The 21,399-nt window shown below is 43.6% G+C and overlaps 2 protein-coding genes across 8 annotated transcripts in view; one reads left to right on the top strand and one right to left on the bottom strand.

Moving 5' to 3' along the window:
* The window catches only part of CCDC191 (coiled-coil domain containing 191), a 94,771-nt gene extending 88,827 nt beyond the window's left edge, over nt 1-5,944 (top strand). For 2 of the 5 annotated variants that reach the window (XM_065943652.1, XM_065943653.1), the window contains one exon: nt 3,261-5,944. In XM_065943652.1, the coding sequence (XP_065799724.1) occupies nt 3,261-3,405 (145 nt within the window). In that variant the 3' untranslated portion in view covers nt 3,406-5,944. The remainder of the gene's footprint in view (nt 1-3,260) is intronic. The other 3 variants (XR_010664280.1, XM_065943651.1, XM_065943650.1) reach the window with 3 other exon arrangements.
* A 469-nt stretch (nt 5,945-6,413) lies between these two features.
* On the bottom strand, nt 6,414-21,239 carry ZDHHC23 (zinc finger DHHC-type palmitoyltransferase 23). 3 transcript variants are annotated; one of them, XM_065942893.1, is made up of 5 exons: nt 20,961-21,239; nt 20,199-20,384; nt 14,643-15,353; nt 12,919-13,086; nt 6,414-11,266 (listed from the first exon to the last, which is right to left on the bottom strand). In XM_065942893.1, exons 2-5 carry the CDS (start codon nt 20,351-20,353, stop codon nt 10,999-11,001), a joined length of 1,302 nt encoding a protein of 433 aa, XP_065798965.1. In that variant the 5' UTR covers nt 20,354-20,384; nt 20,961-21,239; the 3' UTR covers nt 6,414-10,998. The 3 variants fall into 3 exon arrangements, with proteins under 3 accessions (XP_065798965.1, XP_065798968.1, XP_065798966.1); XM_065942896.1 differs by having other exon boundaries at nt 12,919-13,077; XM_065942894.1 differs by having other exon boundaries at nt 20,199-20,365.
* Nucleotides 21,240-21,399: the final 160 nt, after the last annotated feature.

Here is a 21,399-nt window from a genome sequence, read left to right as displayed (position 1 = left end):
ACAAGGAGGTGAAAGACCTATATGCAGAAATGTATAAAACATTGACAAAGGAAATTCAAGATGACTCAGGAAATGGAAAGAAATCCTGTGCTCTTGGATTGGAAGAATATTGTTAAAATGGCCATACTACCCAAAGAAATCTACAGATTGAATGTGTTCCCTATCAAAATACCCATGATACTTTTCACAGAAGTAGCATAATCCTAAAATTGATATGGAACAACAAAACACCCAGAATTGCTAAAGCAGTTCTGAGAAAAAAGAACAAAGTTGGAGATGCAACCCCTTCCAGACTTCAGACAATACTACAAAGCTACAGTAATCAAAACAAACAAAACAGATTTACAAATCAATGGAACAAAATAGACCAGAAATAAACCCATGCACCTGTGGTCAATTAATCTGTGATAAAAGAGGCAAGAATATACAATGGAGAAAAAAAAAGTCTCTTCAACAAGTGGTGTTGGGAAAGCTAGACAGCTACATGTAAATCAATGAAATTAGAACATTCCCCCACACCAAAAACATTCTTTGACATAAATCATAGTAATGTTTCCCAAGGCCAAAGAAATAAAAGCAAAATTTAATCAATCGGAACTAATCAAACTTAAAAGCTTTTGCACAAGCAAAGGAAACTGTCAACAAAACAAAAAGAACCTATAAAATGGGAGAAAATGTTTGAAATGATTTGACCAACTAGGGGTTAACATCCAATATAAACAGCTCGTACAACTCAATATAGAAAAACAAACAACCCAATCAAAAAGTGGGCAGAAGACTTAAAGAGACACTTTTCCAAAGAAGACATACAGATGGCCAACAGGCACAAAAAGAGATACTCATTTATTACAGAAATGCAAATCAAAGCTACAGGGTATTACCTCACACTAGTCAGAATGACTATCATCAGAAAGTCTATGAATAATACATGCTGGAGAGGCTATGGAGGAAACCTTGTACACTGTTGATGGGGCTTGTAAATTGGTGCATCCACTATGGAAGGATGGAGGTTCCTTGTGAAACTGAAAGGCTGCAGCTGTGAGCCATGAGCTACAGGGGGATTCATGACCTCTGGAGGAGAGGAGGCTTGATCACTCGAAGGTTTTGTGTAATAAAGTTTTATTAAAGTATAAAGGAATAGAGGAAGCGTCTGACACAGACTTCAGAAGGGGACAGAAAGAGTGCCCCCCTTGTTAGTTTTTAGCAAGGAGTTATATATCTGTTAGCAAGTTGCTGACCAGATAAAGAATCACCTCAAAACTGAGAGAGTTGCATCAGGGCCCTTTCCCACAACATGCATTTTGAGATAGCATTGGCACAAGGTGAGTTATCCCCTGCCTTAAAACAACTGACATGAATCTTAAACGAAAGGCAGGTTTCCAAGCAAATATATAGTTTCATTAACATAGTTTAAGAGAACATTTCCATGAGTAAGACATTCTGGTTTGTTGAGCCATTACAGGTTCAAGGTTTGGGTCTTTAGGCCTAACCCACTTGAAGAAAGGCAGATTCCAAGGCAAATACATAGCTCATTAACATAGCTTAAGAAAAATATTTTCATAAGAAAAATGTATTGATTAACTCAAGGTTTGAGAAAAGGCAGAACCAGGTGTTGCCATGACAACACAGAATTGAAAAGAAACCTTTTAATTTTGCATAGAGAAAGAAAAAAAAGCCTGCGACTTGCAGTTTATTTCCTCTACTTGAGGACCCCTAGCCTTCCTACCTGTTACCGTCTCAAAACTAAAGCTACCATATGATCCTGCAATCCCACACCTGGGTATATATCCAGAAAAAATGAAAATTTTAATTCAAAAAGATACATGCACTCCAAAGTTCACAGTAGCAATTTACAATAGCCAAGACATAGAAGCAAACCAAGTGCCCATCAACAGATAACTGGCTTAAGAAGATGGCTGAATAATATTTCATTCACACAATGGAATATTAACTAGCCATTGAAAAAGAGTGAAATATTGACACTTGCAGCAACATGGATGGACCTAGAGAGTATCATACTAAGTGAATTAAATCAGAGAAAAACAAATACTATATCACTTTTATGTGGCATCTAAAATAATACAAATGAAAGTATGCACAAAACAGAAACAGACTTACAGACACAGGAAACAAACTTAGGGTTACCAAAGTAGAAAAAGAAGGGAGAAAGGGCAAATTAGGAGTATGAGATTAACAGACACAAACTACTGTACATAAAATAGAAAGGCAACAAGTATTTACTGTACAGCACAGGAATCACACCCAGTATCTTGTAGGAATCTATTAATATAAAGAAAAATAACATGAAAAAAAGTTTTGGAGATTATGAACAATTAGCATTCAGTTAACAAATACCACTTTATATTCAGAATGTAATATTACAATGTAAATAAAAGCAGTTACTACTTAAATTGTCACTTTACCTCAACTGCCATAAAAATACAAACAAAACAGTCATATATCAAATTTTAAAAAGTTCAGACATTATCTCTTTCAAAACCTTCTGACGCCCCTCACCAGCAGACCAGGCAGTAAGCACCCTGCGGGATCTCCACCACCGTAGCTCCCTGCAGCACTGAGGTGGTCTGTTCACCAGGTCAAACCCTGTTTGGGCAGAGACGGGGCTACCTCTCTAGCCCTGGGGCAAAGCTGGAGTGGGCACTGAGGAATCCCGTAGTCAGGCTATGCTAACAGGCCATCGCCTGCCTCCCTATGACAACAGACACCCCGCTTCAGCGTGTGAGTCTCTGGGCCATGTTTTCAGATCCTAAATCTCAGTGGGCTTTTTAAACCATATGTCCAAGCACCAGGACCTCGATGCTTGTAACTGGCGTGTGCTGCGCAGGCCGCACGGTTTCCCAGTATCTCCACCACAAGCGCCTTGGCTGCTCAAGCCCTCGCTCCTCTAGTCCCCCCTCAGCCGTAAGGTGCAGGCTGGGGTCAGACACCCTGAGGAGTGCGTCCCCTGGCCTGTGCACTCAAGAGGCCACCGGGTGCTCGCCTCAGATGTCATCTTCTCACAGAGGGTTCCCCTGACCACCTGACAGAAAAGAAGAATAACCTGTCAGTTACTTCCACCCTCTTCTGTTGCTTCATTTTCTTCACCGAGTTCATACTGTCTGAATCCCAATTGTGACTTCCATACTTTTCCTATAACATTGGATTCACAATAAAGGTGATTTTTTAAAAATTTTCAGCACAGTTTGATGGAAAGTTAACTTTTCCTCAGTATATCACTTTTTCTCTTTTTATTCTTAAAGAAGGATTCTCTGGATCATGTTTCAGACATGGAAGAAGTTTGCAAAATTTACAAAAGAGGAAAGAGAAAAAGAAGAAAGGCGAAAGCAGCTCCGTAGGAAGGTAGCTGAAATTCTTCCAGACTTCCAGATGTTCACACTGCTGTGACTCGGCTGTACAGCAAGCAGATGCTCAGCCCTTGGGTAAAGAGTCTATGGTGGACAGGGGGGCCACAGCCCACACGGGCGCAGTTCAGTGCCTACAATGGGAGTCTCATCAGTCCGTGTGTGGGTTACCTCCACCCACCCACATATAGCGCAAATATCTGGCTTATATTCTGTCACATGCTTTTTGGATCAAAGAAATTATTTTGTGAATGTATACTTCCTTCTTTGATTTCTCTTGGATTGCTAATCAGTCCAGTAAAGCATTTATCGCAGCAGAACCATCCAAAGGAACAGTCTTGGGCTCTGCTGTTCAGATGTACCCTATATATTTTTAGTATCATAAACTTTAAAAAGGACAGTGTTTGTTTGCCTAAGACTGTGCAGGAAAATGTGTCCTTATAGCTTAATGTGAATTGTTGACAAATGTAACTTTAACTGAATAGAAATTAAAAGTAGTGAGTACTTAGAAAAGGAGGGCGTCATCTAGTCCCTTAGCGTGAGCAACAGGCATTCTGCCAGACCCTGTCAATTTTGCCCACCTGATGGAAAACTGTGAATCAAAAGGCATCTGGGAAGCCGCTGCAAAGGGTAGCAGTGTGTCCTGATTTCAGAGAAACCGGGGCACCAAAGATACTTCTCCTCAGCGCACTTTTATAATGTGAAGAGAAGTCCAAAAGCAAAGACTATCAAAGGCCGTCCAGCAATCTGTTAAAATGTCAGCTCACGCTTCCAACTTGAAATAATACATTCGATCTGTCTTCTCATCCTCAGCTCAGCTTGATCTATGTATCAAGGTTGTTGTTCAGTTGCTGAGTAGTGTCCAACTCTTTGCGACCCCATGGACCGCAGCACCCCAAGCTTCCCTGTTCCTCACCATCTCCCAGAGTTTGCCCAAGTTCATGTCCATTGAATCAGTGATGCCATCCAACCATCTCATCCTCTGTCGCCCTCTTCTTCTGTCTTCAGTATTTCCCAGCATCAGGGTACTTTTCTTGAATTCAAAGACTGTTTTAATCTTTAAGGTGCTAAAGAATGTAAAGACTGACCCAACACTCCTGTGAATTGTCTGAAAGAGTTACCTGCTAGAAAAAAAAAAGTTTTCATTACAAAGTACATGCTTATAACAACAAATTCAGGCAGTAAATGCACAGTAAAATGAGACAGTCTCTTGCAGCCCTGAGGTAACTACAACTATTTGGTAAGCTTAAAATTTGAGTTGACAATGAAAATTCTGTGTGTTGTTCAATAAATCCTGTTATTGTCTCTTACTTCCTAGAAAGGACATCTAGCTACACCACCTACAAAATGACATATCCTTCTTCTATGGAAGATGTGTTATGATTTACTCAGATACAAAAATAAAAAACACTATATTGAGCTTTATTTCTTCCAGTGTCCCTATTCTCACTTTTCTTTTCCTTTAATATGATTGCTATTAAAGGTTACTAAAATGGCTGCTAAAGAAATGGGACTAAAAGCAACTCATAGTTAACCTCTTCCTGTCTAAATCACAATCTGTTTTCACTTATCTTTAGCACATTGGCTGCTATTAGCAGTCAGATAAAATACCAATTTTGTTTTAATGCCAAGCCAGTAGATAAGGAAGAGTGGATCCCTCAAGTAAACCTGCCAGGGGTCTAAATAAATTGCAGAAAACTTAAGTTTTCTCTCTTAAGCTTTATTTTACTTTTATTGCACCTCAAGCATCAATAGAACTTGAGTCTTCAGCAGCCCACATTCTGATTGTTTCAGCAAGGACTTTTTACCTACCTATAGAACCTTCTGAAGAGACACAGGAAAATAACTTAGAAAATGACCTACTTAGCAAGAAACTTAAATGACCTAACAATTTTCTTGCTGCTGTATCGTAAAGATAAAATTTAAATGCTGGAGAGGGTGTGGAGAAAAGGGAACTCTCTTACACTGTTGGTGGGAATGCAAACCAGTACAGCCACTATAGAGAAAAGTGTAAAGATTCCTTAAAAAACTGGAAGTAGAACTGCCATATGACCCAGCAATCCCACTGCTGGGCATACACACTGAGGAAACCAGAACTGAAAGACATGTGTAGCCCAGTGTCCATCGCAGCACTGTGTTACAATAGCCAGGACATGGAAGCAACCTAGATGTCCATCGGCAGACAAATGGATAAGAAAGCTGTGGTACATATACACAATGGAATATTGCTCAGCTATTAAAAAGAATGCATTTGAATCAGTTCTAATAGGGTGGATGAAACTGAAGCCTATCATACAGAGTGAAGTAATTCAGAAAGAAAAACACCAATACAGTATATTAATGCATATATATGGAATTTAGAAAGATGGTAACGATGACCCTAGGTGCAAGACAGCAAAAGAGACACAAATATAAAGGACAGACTTTTGGACTCTGTGAGAGAAAGTGAGGGTGGGATGGTTTGAGAGAATAGTATTGAAACATGTATATTACCATATGTGAAACAGATCGCCAGTCCATGTTCGATGCATGAGACAAGGCACTCAGGGCCGGTGCACTGGGATGACCCTGAGGGATGGGATGGGGAGGGAGGTGGGAGGGGCGGGATTCAGGATGGTGGACACATGTACACCCATGGCTGATTCATGTCAATGTATGGCAAAAACCACTACAAAATTGTAAAGTAATTAGCCTCCAATTAAAAAAAAGATAACGATTTAAAATGTTATTGCTGGACTTCCTTGGCGGTCCAGTGGTTAAGACTCCAAGCTCCAGTGGAGGAGGGATGGCGAGGCAGGTTTGATCCCTGGGGTACTAAATTTGCACATGCTGCCCAGTCAAAACCAAAATGAAACATTGTTGCTAGTAAAATGCCCAAATAAGCAGTATCCCCAGCCTACACAAGGGAAAAAGTAACCACAAGGAAAAGAACAATTGAGGGCTGGGGGCAGTTTCCCTCCACAGCATGCAGAGAACCAGGTAGCCCAGCTCTAGTGCAGGCTTTTCTTAAAGCTCAAGAGTTCAGGAGACAAACCAAGAAGCATCAACTAGTTTCCTTAAAGAAAGCACTTTATTTTCCCTTTAAACAACTTGGTCACAGTACATTATTTTACATGAATGGCAGTCATTTTTTAAATCTCCACTTAAAAGGCCTTGTGTCTGAATCTGAGGTGGTAAGAGGATATGAATACAAGTATAAAAACAGTGCAAAACGTTTAGCCCACAGCCTCCAGAGTTGGCTTCAGAAATCCCCTCTAACATTGCTGAGTTAGCTACATTAAATATGAAATTTAATATTAGATAAATTTTCCTGGGCTTCCTCTAGTCTAACATCAGACCCAGAAATGTAATCATATGAAAAGTCTCAGAAGCCCTAACAACTCAAACCGTCAAAATCACGCAGACCATAGGATGAGTTTGTGAGTTCTGTAACACAGCATCTTGTTAGTGGCACCATCTGAAGAAACAGCGGATTTTAGTTGCATCCATAACTAGAATAGACTAGCTGTGGTTTTAAAGCTTTGCTCTTAAAAGTATGATTTTTCTCTAAGTAAAAGACGCCATCAGGAAGGTTAGAGTAGTGACAAGTCACAGGCCCGACGGAAACAGTCACAACCCCTAAAGGTCTCTGTTCAACCAGTTTTTGACCTGCTGCTGATACTACAGTGAAAAGCTTTGTGCCAACTGAAGTGGGAATAACTATCCATTAGAAACAGGATTAAATGTAGCTGATTTTGCAAAAAGTTTGTATTAGTCACAACAAACATCCAGAAGAACATACTGAATTTTCTTCAGCATTAAGTGAAGCTTAGTTCTCACTCACAGCCTGCATCACCTTTGTAATGTTTAATACAAAATGGCACACTTTTCAAGCTTCTGATGAGAAAACCATTTTCCAAACAGGTGCCTCAAGCAAGAGTCTCCATTATCCATTTCTTATTTGAGGAAATGCTTTTTAAAATACAGGATACCAATATATGGCTAAAATGAAGTTGTCATATAAACCTACTTACCTAATTTAAAGAGACCTTAAACCTTACAAAACATTAATTTTTAAACATCCTGGTTAAAACTGTGCTTCAAGATGTCATATTTTTGCTTATGTAAGTTGAATTTTATAATAAAAAAGCTAACATCCTACCCAAAGGAAATAGTCTATTAAGCAGATGGTTACTCTTACAGAGAAACTTAACAGCGTTGTGTCTTCTGGCAGTGGAAGATTCTAGTATAGAAAATTTTTTCTTGCTAAAAATTTTACAAGTACCAAGGACTACTGCATAAGAAAAAGTCTGTAGCAGTCTTTCTGCTAGGCAGATGGTACAGTGGAAGACAAGTACTTCATCCACCAAAGGAAACCACCACTACTTGGAAAGCAAAGATTTATAGGATCCTAAACACACACACACGGGTGGCTGACATGAGAAGAGCAACCCAGCATCCCCAAAACACACTTAAGACTTGATTTCAGCAGCATCAGAGAAACCTACCAAAAAGGCATTGTCAACAGATGGTCAGCTTGCTTCAGGTGTGACCAGCAATAACCACAAAGTATTCTTTGGGTACCATAAGAAACGTTTTTAAGTACTGAAGGATTTTCTCCCTTTATGCAGTCCTGATCCTTAATGGTTTCTCCCTCTGATCTTCCAAGTGGACCCCTTTCTCTTCCCCAGGAAGAGGACACAGTGGCATGACCATAATGTAAGTGGTCGGATCACAGTAGATCATTTAGTAAACTCCACATCCAGTATGTTTAACAGAGGCTGAGGACATGGGGTGAAAGGGGGAGACCCACTTGTCTGCACTATATTGGGGCAAGCCTGCTCCTACGGCCAAGAAACTGTGGGCTTCAGGTTTGCTGGGCAATTCCCCACAGTCACCACCACCTTTCTCTTGGGCTCATTCATTCACAGAGGCCTTGTCCTTTAAAAGAACAAAATCCCTCATATGGTTCCAGATGGTAAAAAGGCTTGAAAGTCCAGGAGTACAGCTAAAGGACGTCCCAGAGTCTACAGAAACTGCTCCCAGATAGTCCCTTGGCTGTTGCTCCTTTTGGTGCAAATACTTCAATAGGCTTTTACCTCCACAAAACCACTGAGCTTTGCAAAGGTTTGTGCTTTCTTCTGTAAACTGCCAATCATGAAGTTCTCAACTTCAAACAAGCACCTTAATTCCAATCAGCCAAAATAATATGCAAAAAAAAGTCCTTATCTGAGTGAGGGGAAACAGTAATTGCCCATCCAAGTAACCCTATTGGGGGTTGTTATAAAGATGGTGATCATTCTTCATTCTCCCAGATGAGTTTGGTCTTTTGAGTAAAGACCATCTTCATCTTTATCTTCAGCTGGGGGCTTCCCAGGTGGCACCAGTGGTAAAAAAAAATCTGCTTGCCAATGCAGGAGATGTAAGAGAGACAGGTGTGAGCCTTGGGTCGGGAATATCCCCTGGTGGAAGAAATGGCATCCCACTCCAGTATTCTTGCCAGGAGAATCCCATGGACAGAGGAGCCTGGGGGGCTACAGTCATGGGGTCACAAAAGGGACACAACTGAGCCTCTGAGCACAGGCACATCTTCAGCACAATGTATTTTCATTGCTGCTAAAGATTTGTCCAGAGGCCAAGATTACGGACTATCCTAACATTTCTGTGAATTTTATTATTATCAATGGCTAAGCAATCTGAGTTGGCTATGAATCTGGCATTCAAGAGACTACAATAAGAGATTTCTGGTCACATGTGCTGTCCTTGACATTATTACTCTCTCTTATCTCCAAACCATACACAAAGGAATTAGTTATATCAAATCCAATGAATTCCAAATGAATGCCTGATTCTGGGCCAGGGATAGGGCATTACTGTACAAACCACAGACTGCTAACATCCCCAGACTTGCTCTTTGGCTCATCATCAATGTAATATGGAGTCCATCGTTCATTAAATAGTCCATCTCTGGGGAGAGCAATGACAAGCTTGTATAAAAATGTGGTGTGTGTCTTGAGGAGAGCCTTGATTAATGGCAGGACTAGGGGTGGTGCCAGCTGCAGAGGGCAGAGTTGTAGAAGTAGCAATATTTCCTCTCGACCTTTATAAACCTCTTGCTACAGCAGCACACACAGAAAGACTGAAAAAGCTGGCAATATTTTTCCTATGTTAAGCTATAAGCCAAGGCAAATTTAAGGACTCATGAATTCTTTGGAGTTCTACAAAGAAGTACAGGTACAAAACCAAGTATTTCAAGAGTTGTATTTTCCCCGTGTGAAATCAACTGCCTCATCTTAATTCTATGGCAGAATGGGCCCATGCCAAATAGTTAATCCTTTATACATTTTCCATTTTGAAATATGATTAAAGAAACAATTTAGGAAGAACTAGGGAAGAACAGCAAGCTATTAATTAGTGGAAACCACATAAACCCTGTTTCTTCTCTCCCAGTGAGACACTTTTATCTTGGGAAAGGTGAATGAGAAGAAGGTGCAAGTTAAGTGGGACGACATCAATCAGTCACTCAAAAAGAGCTCATGCCAGAACAATGTCAATGCCAAAAGACTGGTTTTTGCAACTTAGTGCTGTTACTGACAGTATCTGTATTACTTACGTGAACAAAAACGTCAAGCCCTTGGTATAACCAGCCACCCTACCCAGGAAGAGAGTGAACTGTTTCCCATAGGAGTGTCTGTTCTTGTCCAGTCTTGTCACAAGTGTGCAAGCACCTGATCAGGCAAAACATGGGAAGAAAAAAACATGGATGCCTACTGGAGTTACCTGGAGTAAATCCAAACAGAATAAATACATAAGAAGTAAGATAAATATAAGAATGCATCACCTAAACTCATGACCACTGTACATTATACTAGTAATAATTATGCTTAAAATCATCAACTGTCCTTTCAATATCAGATGATAGCATAAATCCATCTGGTCATCTGTGAGTAGTTAACATCTAATACTTCAGAAAGAGAAATTCCCCTAACTGTCCAACATGGTATTTGAGGATCTGTTTTTCACTCTGAAATGCTGAAAACGGATTACTCTAATAATACTAGCTTCAGTATTCCAACCTACAAATATTTTTTCCAGTCTTAGGATTCTCCTAATAATACTTCATACCTCTCCGGTGCTTTAGTTGTTTTTCCATGTTTTCTATATACCTCATCCCTCACGGGACCCCCACACCCCAACAACCGCTCTGTGAGGTAGCCAGGGCAGGCAACAGTACCGACTTGACAGATGAACCTGAGACTCGGCGAAGGGACTTGACTGAGGGTCGCATGGCTATTCAGAATTGAAAGAGGGACTAGAAACTCTCCTAATCCAAGGCTCTTTCCCCCATAGTAATGGGTGGAACTGCTTCTATCCATTTGTGCATTAGCAATCCACAACTTATGGTGACTTAGTTCGTTAGTAAGGTGACTGGAAAGGAATGGCTCTACTGTTACCTCTTTGATATAAGAATCTCTTTTAAGTTATGAAGTCAGAAAAATTCATTTCTTCCCAGTCCAGCGCCTAAACCTGAGCATGGCCCTATAATGCCTGTAGGAATCAAGGGATAAACATGAGCATCCTGTGTGTACCAGTGTCCGACGCAAGGAAGCAGAGGGAGGAGCCACCCCCTCACCCCTGGAGCCATACAGAAGGCACTTCAGACAATGTCCTCGGCAGGGTGGTGGAAGGGGTGCACGCCCAAGGTGGAGAACTGGTGCCAGTTCCGCAGGAAGCCCCGATTGTACTGGCCTGTGTCCACAATGAGCCCGCAGAGCAGCCGGCGCCCTGTCTTCTGTCGCAGGGCCTGCTGCACCTCCCTCTCGGTCACGTTGTAGCTGATGTTTATCAGCTGGATCAGGAAGATGTAGGCCATGCTCCCCGTGATAATCACAGAGTACCACACGCAGGTGAAGCACAGAGCCGAGCTGGGAACGGGAAAAGGCAGGTCAGGGCGGCCGACGCTTCACATTGAGAAAGCTGTCCCCGTGGTAACATTTTACACACACAGTACTTACTCTTAAGGACTCTGGCACCTTCCCTGATTACCCCATCTTTCCCATCCTTGGAATGCCAATAACCTGCTTCATCTATGACTAGTAAGATATCCTATTTTATCATTACTGGTGCCCCCTTTTCTAGGGTGTGAAACAGGAACAGCAAGGACCGTTTTGTGTGTTTTGCAGCCCCCATACAACCAACACAATACCTGACACAACACCATTCAAAATCTGTTTGCTGAATGAGTAATTCCTAAATTGTTCTTAATGCAGAAGAAAATAAAGGCACCGTGAGATTGCCGAAATCGTCCCTCAAGGAACTGTGGGTGGGAACCCAGGTGCAATGCTAAGGTTACTCATCTCTGTTCTCTTAGGTTGCTGAGCACAAGTCAGAGGACAGCTCCCTGCACAGGCAGCCCTTTCCTTGTCAGCTCTGCAGGAGCATCAGGAGCACAACCACATTTCAAATCCCACTGCCTCGAACCAAACAAAACCCCATAGGGCAAGAAAGCCACTTCCAGCTCATCTGATGTCTGCCAATTGGTTATTTTCGGTCAACATTTGCAAATGAGTTAGCTGGAAACTGGTTCAGAATCTTCACTGTTAAGTTGAAAGAGACCTCAGGGATGATTAAAGCACAACGAAGATGAGGAAAACTAAGACCCAGGGAGGAGACATGAGTTGTTGGTCCACAGCACTGAGAATACAGTAGCTGGACTATGTTCCTCATTTCATTTATGAGGCCCACAGAAGGTCTAGAAAACTCACACTTACTAGCATACAAGGACCCTGAAGGTCCTTTGCTTTTTTCTCACTCTTTGTTTTCAAGACACTCTCTGCTTTGTCCATCCAGGCGCTTGTCTGTGCTAGTCCATGGACGGCTCTGCTCCTTGCTATTATAGACCCAGACATTCATGGGTATTAAAATAGATGAGTCCTCCTCGGGTTAAGACTGTCCTTTCTTCTTTATGTTGAGAATCTTCATAGGTTGTGAAAGTCTTCGGTAACTACTATACTTAGTGGCTTCTGTGATAAACGTCCTAAAGCAGAGTTTTGGGTGAGGGGGGTGGGGGGGGCTAGGCCAAAGCTAAAAAAATTCCAGCTTCTCTTAAAACATGGCAATCCTCACACTACAAATGGGCCCCAACCTAAAAACACTGGAGGAAATTTTGACCTAGATACTACACTAATCCTCAAGTGGTGATTTAGAAAAAAAAAGAACAGAAAAAAAAATCAATGGAGGTTAAATAGAAAAGAAAGGTTACAGAGATTGTAAGCATTTCAGAAAAGGGTCAGAAGCAATAAATTAAGTCTGGGCTACAGAGCACCAGAAAGCAGCAATGAAGTGAAACGTCCCCAGATCCTCACTTTTTAAGGTCGGCGCTCCTTCTGACATCACCGGAGAAAAATGAACATATCCGCTGCACAGTTGTGTACTAGCAATTTTAGGGCTACCCAGCATCTCTAGAACCTGTCCCATGTTTTGGGTGAGAACTTCTCACCCAGCCGCAGATCACAGCCCCTTATGCTGACTGAAAATCCACTCCCTCTTCCGGGGGGCCCCTGTATGGCGATCTCACCTGTAATCTGCATACACTCCAGGGCAATAGAAGAGAGCTGTGAAGACACTTCTGTCTGTACAGATGGTGTCCAAGGTCAGCGTTATCCCATACACCGAGGTGAGCAGGAAGACCAAAAGGGCAAGTATAAATGCTTGATGGTTTGATTCTCCAACACAGCTATTTATCCTCAAAACAGCACAAGGGGGAAGAAAGCAAACATGTCTTTAAAAGTTCTCTATGTAACTCAATAAACAAGAAGGCATTTAATACAGGGATAGTATGCATTTCAATTAAAAAATATATACGTTCTCTTGTTTTCACTTTTAGGGAATTAAAAATTTGTCTGCTGAGAGATGTACTCTTACATTCTCTAATCTCTGCAAAGTGAAATCATCTCATTCATTTAAGGACAAGAGTACGTGAAAAGTAAAACATGGCTAACAAATCTTTCTAGATATTAGTAAGTGAGGTCTGTTACCCAGTGTTAACACTGACATCACTGCCATAAGGATAAGATGGTATCAGAGTTATAATAACTTAAAAATGCTAAATCAGAAGCATTACACAGTGTGGGAAAAAAATCCCTATTAAATACACATATTAATAAAAGATCCCAGGAGGTTAGAAACGCCAGTGTGGGGTTGGAGAACAGCTCAATAGTATGCAGACTACTTGTCATGTACAGAGTTCCATGTCATGGCCGTTTGCAGGGCATGTTGATGGGCACATCAGGATAATCCAGTGGGCAGAGATCACATAAGCGAGGCTATCAGGCCCTCTGCAAACCAGCGCTTGCAAATGGACCACCACCACCCTGCACGCACACACGCAGGCATGCATGAGAATAAATGATGAAGACAGAAGAGGAAAACCTAAAAATGAAAATACCTGTTTACTCCCTAAAGCCCAAAGCCCCAGAAAAACAGCTGTCCCTGTTCACAAGCCCTGAACTTAAGGTCTGCTTCTGTGCCATCCAGGCAGTCAGCACCCTCACCCTTCTCCACACCCCCTTCTAAGGGGGAGAATGGAACATGACCAGAATCCTTGGCATAAAAAGAGTAATTCACTGACTGCAACTGCCTCAAGAGTGAAAAAGTTGCAAACGAGCTACTTAGAACATTCACACCGAAATGAATCACACCCCTTTTAAGATTTAGTCAGTAAAGCTGCAACATTTTCTTTAAAAGTCACACTTCACATCTTAGGGCCTCAGGTGTCCTCATTTGTCACTGGGCAGCAGAAGTGCCCCCCAAAAGCCCACTTCTGCACAAATAACCAAATAGGGAATTATCTGTCAGGGCCTTAAGTCAAGAATGTAGACTAGAAATCACTGGCACATCTAAATGATGGAAGAATACACAGAGGATAAGAGTCACCTAGAGGTCCAGGAACATGTTCTGAGCTCTGTGAGGGAGATGCACCTATACTACTTCTAATACATTCTTTTTTTAAATGTCATTCAACTGTTGATACCTGTCTCTTAGAAAGGAGAAAATGAGGGACAGCTGAGAAAGCCCCCCCCCAAAAAAAAACACCTTCAGGAAATGACTGAAAAGAACTAAATTTGTGAAGCTCGAAAAACTGATGACTAAGTGGCAACATCATATAGAGTCCACAAATATCTACAAGGTGTAAAGCTGGGAAGGCGAGAAATGAGAATGGCACAAAGGAAAAGCACACTCAGCAAGAGTCTCACGTGAACTTATGTAGATTCCACAAGCCTCCAGATCTTTCCAACATACCAGACACAGTGATGATCCATCCTCCTCACACAGATGCCGCAGATCCGGCAGTGCCACGCCCGGGCTGGCCGCACCAACTGGCACTTGGTGCACCAGTCCTCCTTCCCTTTGGCCGGGCTTCCGGCCGATGTCCTCGGGGAGTCCTTAGTCTCATCCTTGGGTGCGCGGTTGTTGAGACTGCCCGACAGATCTGCGCTAGGGAACCCCTTGGTCTTCTCAGGCCCTTTTCTGTTCAGGCATTCAACCTGGCTGCCACTTAGAGCCCTGTCGTTGTGTGCTGGGTTTCTGAGGTAGCCTGGATTCTTCTTGGCTCTGTACAAGGCAAAGAGGATGAGCAATAACCCGCAGGTAAGAAGAGCCAGCCGAGTGGGCCCCACACGCCCCTTGGGGACCACTTCCTGCAGGAACACGTAGTACATGTAGCCCAGGGAGAACAGTCCGAGGCTCAGGAAAAACAGAGTCTGTTCTTTCCTTCTGTGAGTGAGGTAGTAGTACCACAGAGCCAGCATGGGGAGGGAGGTCAAAACCACCACCCCCAGCAGGAAATGCCAGGAAGCCACACGGAGGAAGACCGGCAGCAGGAACAGTGGGGGAAGGATGCTAATGTTAACTTTCTTGGCTCCCCTAAGCCAAGGAATCCGGAGGCGGTCTGAGATTGTGTCCATGATCTTTTCACAGGTCTCAGGCTGCATGGACTTACACGTGATCCATCTATTCAGAAAGAGCACAGAGAAGGCACATGGTACATGTTTGTTGAATTAAAAACCACCCCACACTGCAGGCCAGACAGCAAGGTAAATGATAAAAGATGCCAAAGGCCAAGGATTTAACTTCTTTACTATTAAACAAGAGCCTTACAGATTCATGTATAATTTTTTAATGCAAATGAGAAAATGTTTAAATATTTAACAGAACTATTTCTACATGGGACAAATACATGGGAATAAACATATTCCACCTAAGTACTGTTCAGACTTGGGTAGCTGTCAAGACATAAAAACCTCAAAAAAACCATTCACAATCTAGTTGTGAAGACAACATGGGAATTCAAGAAATACTGTTAGATAAGTGACAAAATATAGGGCTTCCCTGGTGGCTCAGAGGTTAAAGCATCTGCCTGCAATGCGGGAGACCTGGGTTCAATCCTTGGGTCAGGAAAATCCCATGAGAAAGAAATGGCAACCCACTCCAGTATTCTTGCCTGGAGAATCCCATGGACAGAGGAGCCTGGTGGGCTATAGTCCACGGGGTAGCAAAGAGTCAGACACGACTGAGCGACTTCACTTTCACTTTCAAGTGACAAAATAATAAAATCGCCCAATGAACTATACATGCCAAACACTGTAAGGAACGCTCAGAAGAGAGGACACATTTCTGGGTGGAGTCATCACATGGGTCTTTGTGGGGAAAAGGAATCTGTGCTGGAATTTGATGCTGGCTAGTATTCATCTGGGTGGGGAGGAAGGCAAGGAGGTGTTCCGTGGAAAGACTTGAGCACAGCACAAAACCCATCCTGGGCCTGGGGAGTAAACCAGTTCAGAAGGGCAGGGGATGGCATCAGGAAGAGTAGAGATCACACTCAGTTCAGTTCAGTTCAGTCATCAGTCATGTCCGACTCTTGGTGACCCCATGGACTGCAGTATGCCAGGCTTCCCTATTCATCACCAACTCCCGGAGCTTGCTCAAACTCATGTCCATCGAGTCAGTGATTGCCATCCAACCTTCTCATGCTCCATCATCCCCTTCTCCTCACGCCTTCAATCTTTCTCAGCATCAGGGTCTCTTCCAGTTCTTCGCATCAGGTGGCCAAAGTATTGAACTTTCAGCTTCAGCATCAGTCCTTCCAATGAATATTCAGGACTGATTTCCTTTAGGATAGACTGGTTGGATCTCCTTGCAGTCCAAGGGACTCTCAAGAGTCTTCTCCAACACCACAGTTCAAAAGCATCAATTGTTTGGCACTCAGCTTTCTTTATAGTCCAACTCTCACATCCGTACATGACCACTGGAGGAAAAAAACTTTGACTAGATGGACCTTTGTTAGCAAAGTAATGTCTCTGCTTTTTAATATGCTGTCTAGGTTGGTCATAGGTTTTCTTCCTAGGAGCAAGCATCTTTTAATTTCATGGCTGCAGTCACCATCTGCAGTGATTTGGGAGCCCAAGAAAATAAAGTCTCTCACTGCTTCCATTGTTTCCCCATCTATATGCCATGAAGTGATTAGGACTGGATGTCATGATCTTAGTTTTCTGAATGTTGAACTTTAAGCCAACTTTTTCACTCTCCTCTTTCACTTTGATCAAGAGGTTCTTTAGTTCTTCTTCGCTTTCTGCCATAAGTGTGGTGTCATCTGCATATCTAAGGTTATTGATATTTCTCCCAGCAATCTTGATTCCAGCTTGTGCTTCATCCAGCCCAGCATTTCGCATCATGTACTCTGCACATAAATTAAATAAGCACGGTGACAATATACAGGTTTGATGTACGTACTCCTTTCCCAATTTGGAACCAGTCTGTTGTTCCATGTCCAGTTCTAACTGTTGCTTCTTGACCTGCATACAGATTTCTCAGGATTTCTCAGATTTCTCAGGTCAGGTGGTCTGATATTCCCATCTCTTTAAGAATTTTCCACAGTCTGTAGTGATCCACACAGTCAAAGGCATAGTCAATACAGCAGAAGTAGATGTTTTTCTGGAACTCTCTTGTGTGAGGCTGTCATGGCTAATGCCATGACAGGCAGCCTAGATTAGGAGTAGGCCTGGTTTCCCTGGTTTCAGGCCTCCTGGAGCTAGCCAATCAACATATGCTTAGCAAGAAAAAAGGGAACCTATCAGGGGAAAGCTGAAAGCCCCATGCTGGGCCAACAAAAATTACCTTGCAACTGTGTAACCAATCCGCTTGTGCCAACTACCCGCTGTATAACCAATCCGTTTGCGCCAACTACCTGCTGCTTTTTTTGACCTAATAAATACCCGATAGAACTGGGGCTCCGGGTCTTTTCATCCTCACACCCTTGGTGAGGGCGGGAGGCCCTGGCTCGAGTCAGTAATAAATTCCCCTATTGCAAGTTGCATTGTTTCGAGAAGTCTTCTTTCCCGACCGGGGACTCGGACTACGGGCAGAACATCTTGCTTTTTCTATGATCCAGTGGATGTTGGCAATTTGATCTCTGGTTCCTCTGCCTTTTCTAAAACCAGCTTGAACATTTGGAAGTTCATGGTTCATGTACTGTTGAAACGTGGCTTGAAAAATTTTGAGCATTACTTGCTAGCATGTGAAATGAGTGCAATTGTGCAGTAGTTTGAGCATTCTTTGGGATTGCCTTTCTTCAGGATTGGAATGAAAACTGACCTTTCCCAGTCCTGTGTCCCCTGCTGAGTTTTCCAAATTTGCTGGCATATTGAGTGCAGCACTTTCACAGCATCATCTTTTAGGATTTGAAATAGCTCAACTGGAATTCCATCACATCCACTAGCTTTGTTCCTAGTGATGCTTCCTAAGGCCCACTTGGGTTCACATTCCAGGATGTCTGGCTCTAGGTGAGTGATTATACCATCGTGGTTATCTGGGTCATGAAGACCTTTTTTATATAGTTATTCTGTGTATTCTTGCCACTTCTTAATATCTTCTGCTTCTGTCAGGTCCATACCATTTCTGTCCTTTATTGTGCCCAACTTTGCATGAAATGTTCCCTTGGTATCTCTAACTTTCTTGAAGAGATCTCCTTATGCAAAATTCAGATTTAAACTGAAGAAAGTAGGGAAAGGCACTAGACCATCCAGGTATGACCTAAATCAAATCCCTTATGTAATTTGATTATGAAATCAAATTCCACTATTTGTGGAAGTGACAAATAGATTCAAGAGATTAGATCTGATAGACAAGAGTACCTGAAGAACTATGGATGGAGGTTCATTGACACTGTACAGGAGGCAGTGATCAAGAAAAAGGCAAAATGGTTGTCTTACAAATAGCTGAGAAAAGAGATCACACTAGTATGACTCAAATGATGGAGCCTGGTGGTATTGTTGACTTTTTTGCATACTTAGGCTATTATGGAAAGGAACAGTTGAAGGAAGGATAACATCAATTTTAGAAATAGAATTTTAAAGAATAGGGCTAGACCTGGAAATGAAGGGAACTAATTATATGGGAGGCATACAGAACAGCAGGTTTATGGAAATACTGGGAGATCATCTCCAGAGAAGGGTATGGAGAGAAGAGAACTCAGGGACAGCTCAGGTCTTAAGGGTTGGGAGGGAGGAAGAGTTAGAAGGCTAATGGAAAAGCAGTGGTTTTGAGTGATGCAGGTTACGGAAAAGGCATCATTTCCCCATTCATTAGTCCAAAGCGCTCCATTTTCTCAGGATGGATTTTACCTAAGTCTAAAGAACCTATACTTAAAGGCACCTGTAAGAGATTATATAGGGCCTTACAGGTGGCTCAGTGGTAAAGAATCCACCTGCAATGCAGGTGACGTGGGATTCACCCCAAGATCAGAAAGATCCCCTCGAGAAGGAAATGACAACCTACTCCAGTATTCTTGCCTGGGAAATCCCATAGACACAGGAGTCTGGGGGACTACAGTCCATGGGGTTGCAAAAGAGCTGCACACAACTTAGCACTAAACAACAACAATAAGACATTATACACACTGTCAGAGAAGAATTATAAAGGGGTTATGGAATACTAGACTTGGCAAGATTAACGCACCAAGATGTAAGTCAGCAATTTGCCATTTCAATGACTTTTTTTTTTAACCAGAAGTAATTGCCAATGGGAAAAGCAAGTCTCCACCATCCTTATCCTCCCCACACTATGCTTTCCATGTGATAACAGTTTTTAAATATATAATGGATATAATATAAATATAAAATGGATAAAAATCAGATTATTACTATTTGGTACAAAATTTTTTCAGTGATGTTAGAAATTGGCTCTTTGGATAGTTAATTTTCATCACTTGGGATAATGGTGAAAATAAAAGCCAAATGTAAAACAGCATCAATCAGGACAGTGCTGCTGCTCATGCTGAAAACAACCCATCCAGGGTAGGATCATGCCTCTGGCTGAACTGCCTCCCCAGAAAGAAGGGTGAGACCGATTTTTCAACCCTCAAGGCCCTTTGTGGCCAAGTGCAAGCCAGTCCCAAAGTGTCAGTCTCTGAATGCTGAGACCACTGAGAATGTAGGAACTTCCTGGTACTAATGTGTTCATTTTAAACTTACAGATTGTACTGGCCTGCATTTTGTTTTTTTATACAATTTAACTTGTCTACTATTCCTTTATCTGCCTGTTCTCTCCATCATCTTCTCCCTTTAAGTCAGAAATAATAATTCCTAATAAACTGGGCTGAACAGACAGTTGTGCACTACTGAGTAATAAGTCATCTTTACCAAGCCCTCACGCTTTACACAGAAGACAACTTTCAACTGGAGATAAGTAGAAATAGAATGAAAAACAAATTCTAGCGTTCCGGATGGCTAAGCTGCAAGTATACATGGTAGTTCTCAAAAGGGCCGGTGGGGTCAGTATCAAGAAACACACAGTGCTTACCTATCACACCCTTCGTCCAGATCTTGGCAATCACACAAGCAAGCAGCCACGTGGTTCTTTTCCCCATTTCGATCTATGTACTCGCAGCAGCACAGGGGCTCCAATTCAGGTTCTTCCGCTTTGGTTTTCTTCACTGGCTTCACACTGCCCTTCATTTCCACCTGTCACTACGAGGCACACGAAGCCCTCAGAAAGAAAAGTGGAACGAATACAACTCACATCTCGTAAACACATCCACGTCTATCTCTGATTAACCACCAACGCCTGAGAATTAAAAAAATGAGGAAGAGGGGGAGGTGGTTCCCTTTTCATCAGGATTTTCTGGCTGTCTTTGGCAAGACCCAGAGCTCTAGGGCTCTAGCCGCTTCCGAGCTGCCTTCAACTCCAGGTACCCCATGCAGGACCGGCGCCGTCTGGGCACCAGCGGCTCCCATGACGACAGCCGACTACGCGGCCCGGGACAGCCGGGGCGCGGGTGGCTGCGCTCACCTGCGGGTGCGGGCTGGGGAGAGCCGAGCTGTCCCCGCCCGAAGCCTGGGTGCGGGTGGAAACACCCTCGGGGCTGCGGGCGGAAACAAAGCGTCTAGCCGCTGGGACCGAGACACGGCTCGGGAGAGGAGCCCGGGCAAAGCTCGGGGTCGCCGTCCAGCACCGCTTCTCCTCAGCTGGGCGCGCCTCTGCCGCCCGTCAATCGCAAGAACGTGGGCGGACCGAGAACGCCACGCCGCCCAGCCCGAAGAATGACCTTGGGAGGGAAGTTACCTGTGCTCCGGAGCCGAGGTGCGGCTACAGCCAAAGAGGCCGAGGCGGAGAGGAGCAGGGTCGGCTTCTCCCGGGGCGCGGATGTGGCTCCGGGATTTCTGCTCCGCGGGGCTCCGGGCGCGATGACTGGAGTCTTGGGGACCTCGGCTTCGCTCTCCGCTGCCGCCCACCTGTGAGCACAGCCGGCCTCCGCCCGGGCGTTGCTTCCGCCGCCCCCGGGCCGGCGGGGTTCAGCGCCGCAGGTCCGCGAGCTTCCGGGTGCCCCGCCCCCGGCGCCGGGGATCCCCGCCCGCACGTGCGGAGGCTCCCCCTGCCCTAGCGAGGCCCCTCCCCGGCCCGCGGCCCGGGCGCCCGCGGGAGCGCAGGAGCCGAGCTCGGGCTCCCGGAGCCGGTCCAGGCGGTCGGGCCCCGGGCTGGCCCCGCACCTCCGCCCCGCCCC

The sequence above is a fragment of the Muntiacus reevesi genome, chromosome 8, assembly GCF_963930625.1.
Source record: "Muntiacus reevesi chromosome 8, mMunRee1.1, whole genome shotgun sequence".
Taxonomy (NCBI): Eukaryota; Metazoa; Chordata; class Mammalia; order Artiodactyla; family Cervidae; genus Muntiacus; species Muntiacus reevesi.
The sequence above is the reverse complement of the archived record's forward strand: the minus strand, read 5'-3'. Positions and strand labels throughout refer to the sequence as shown.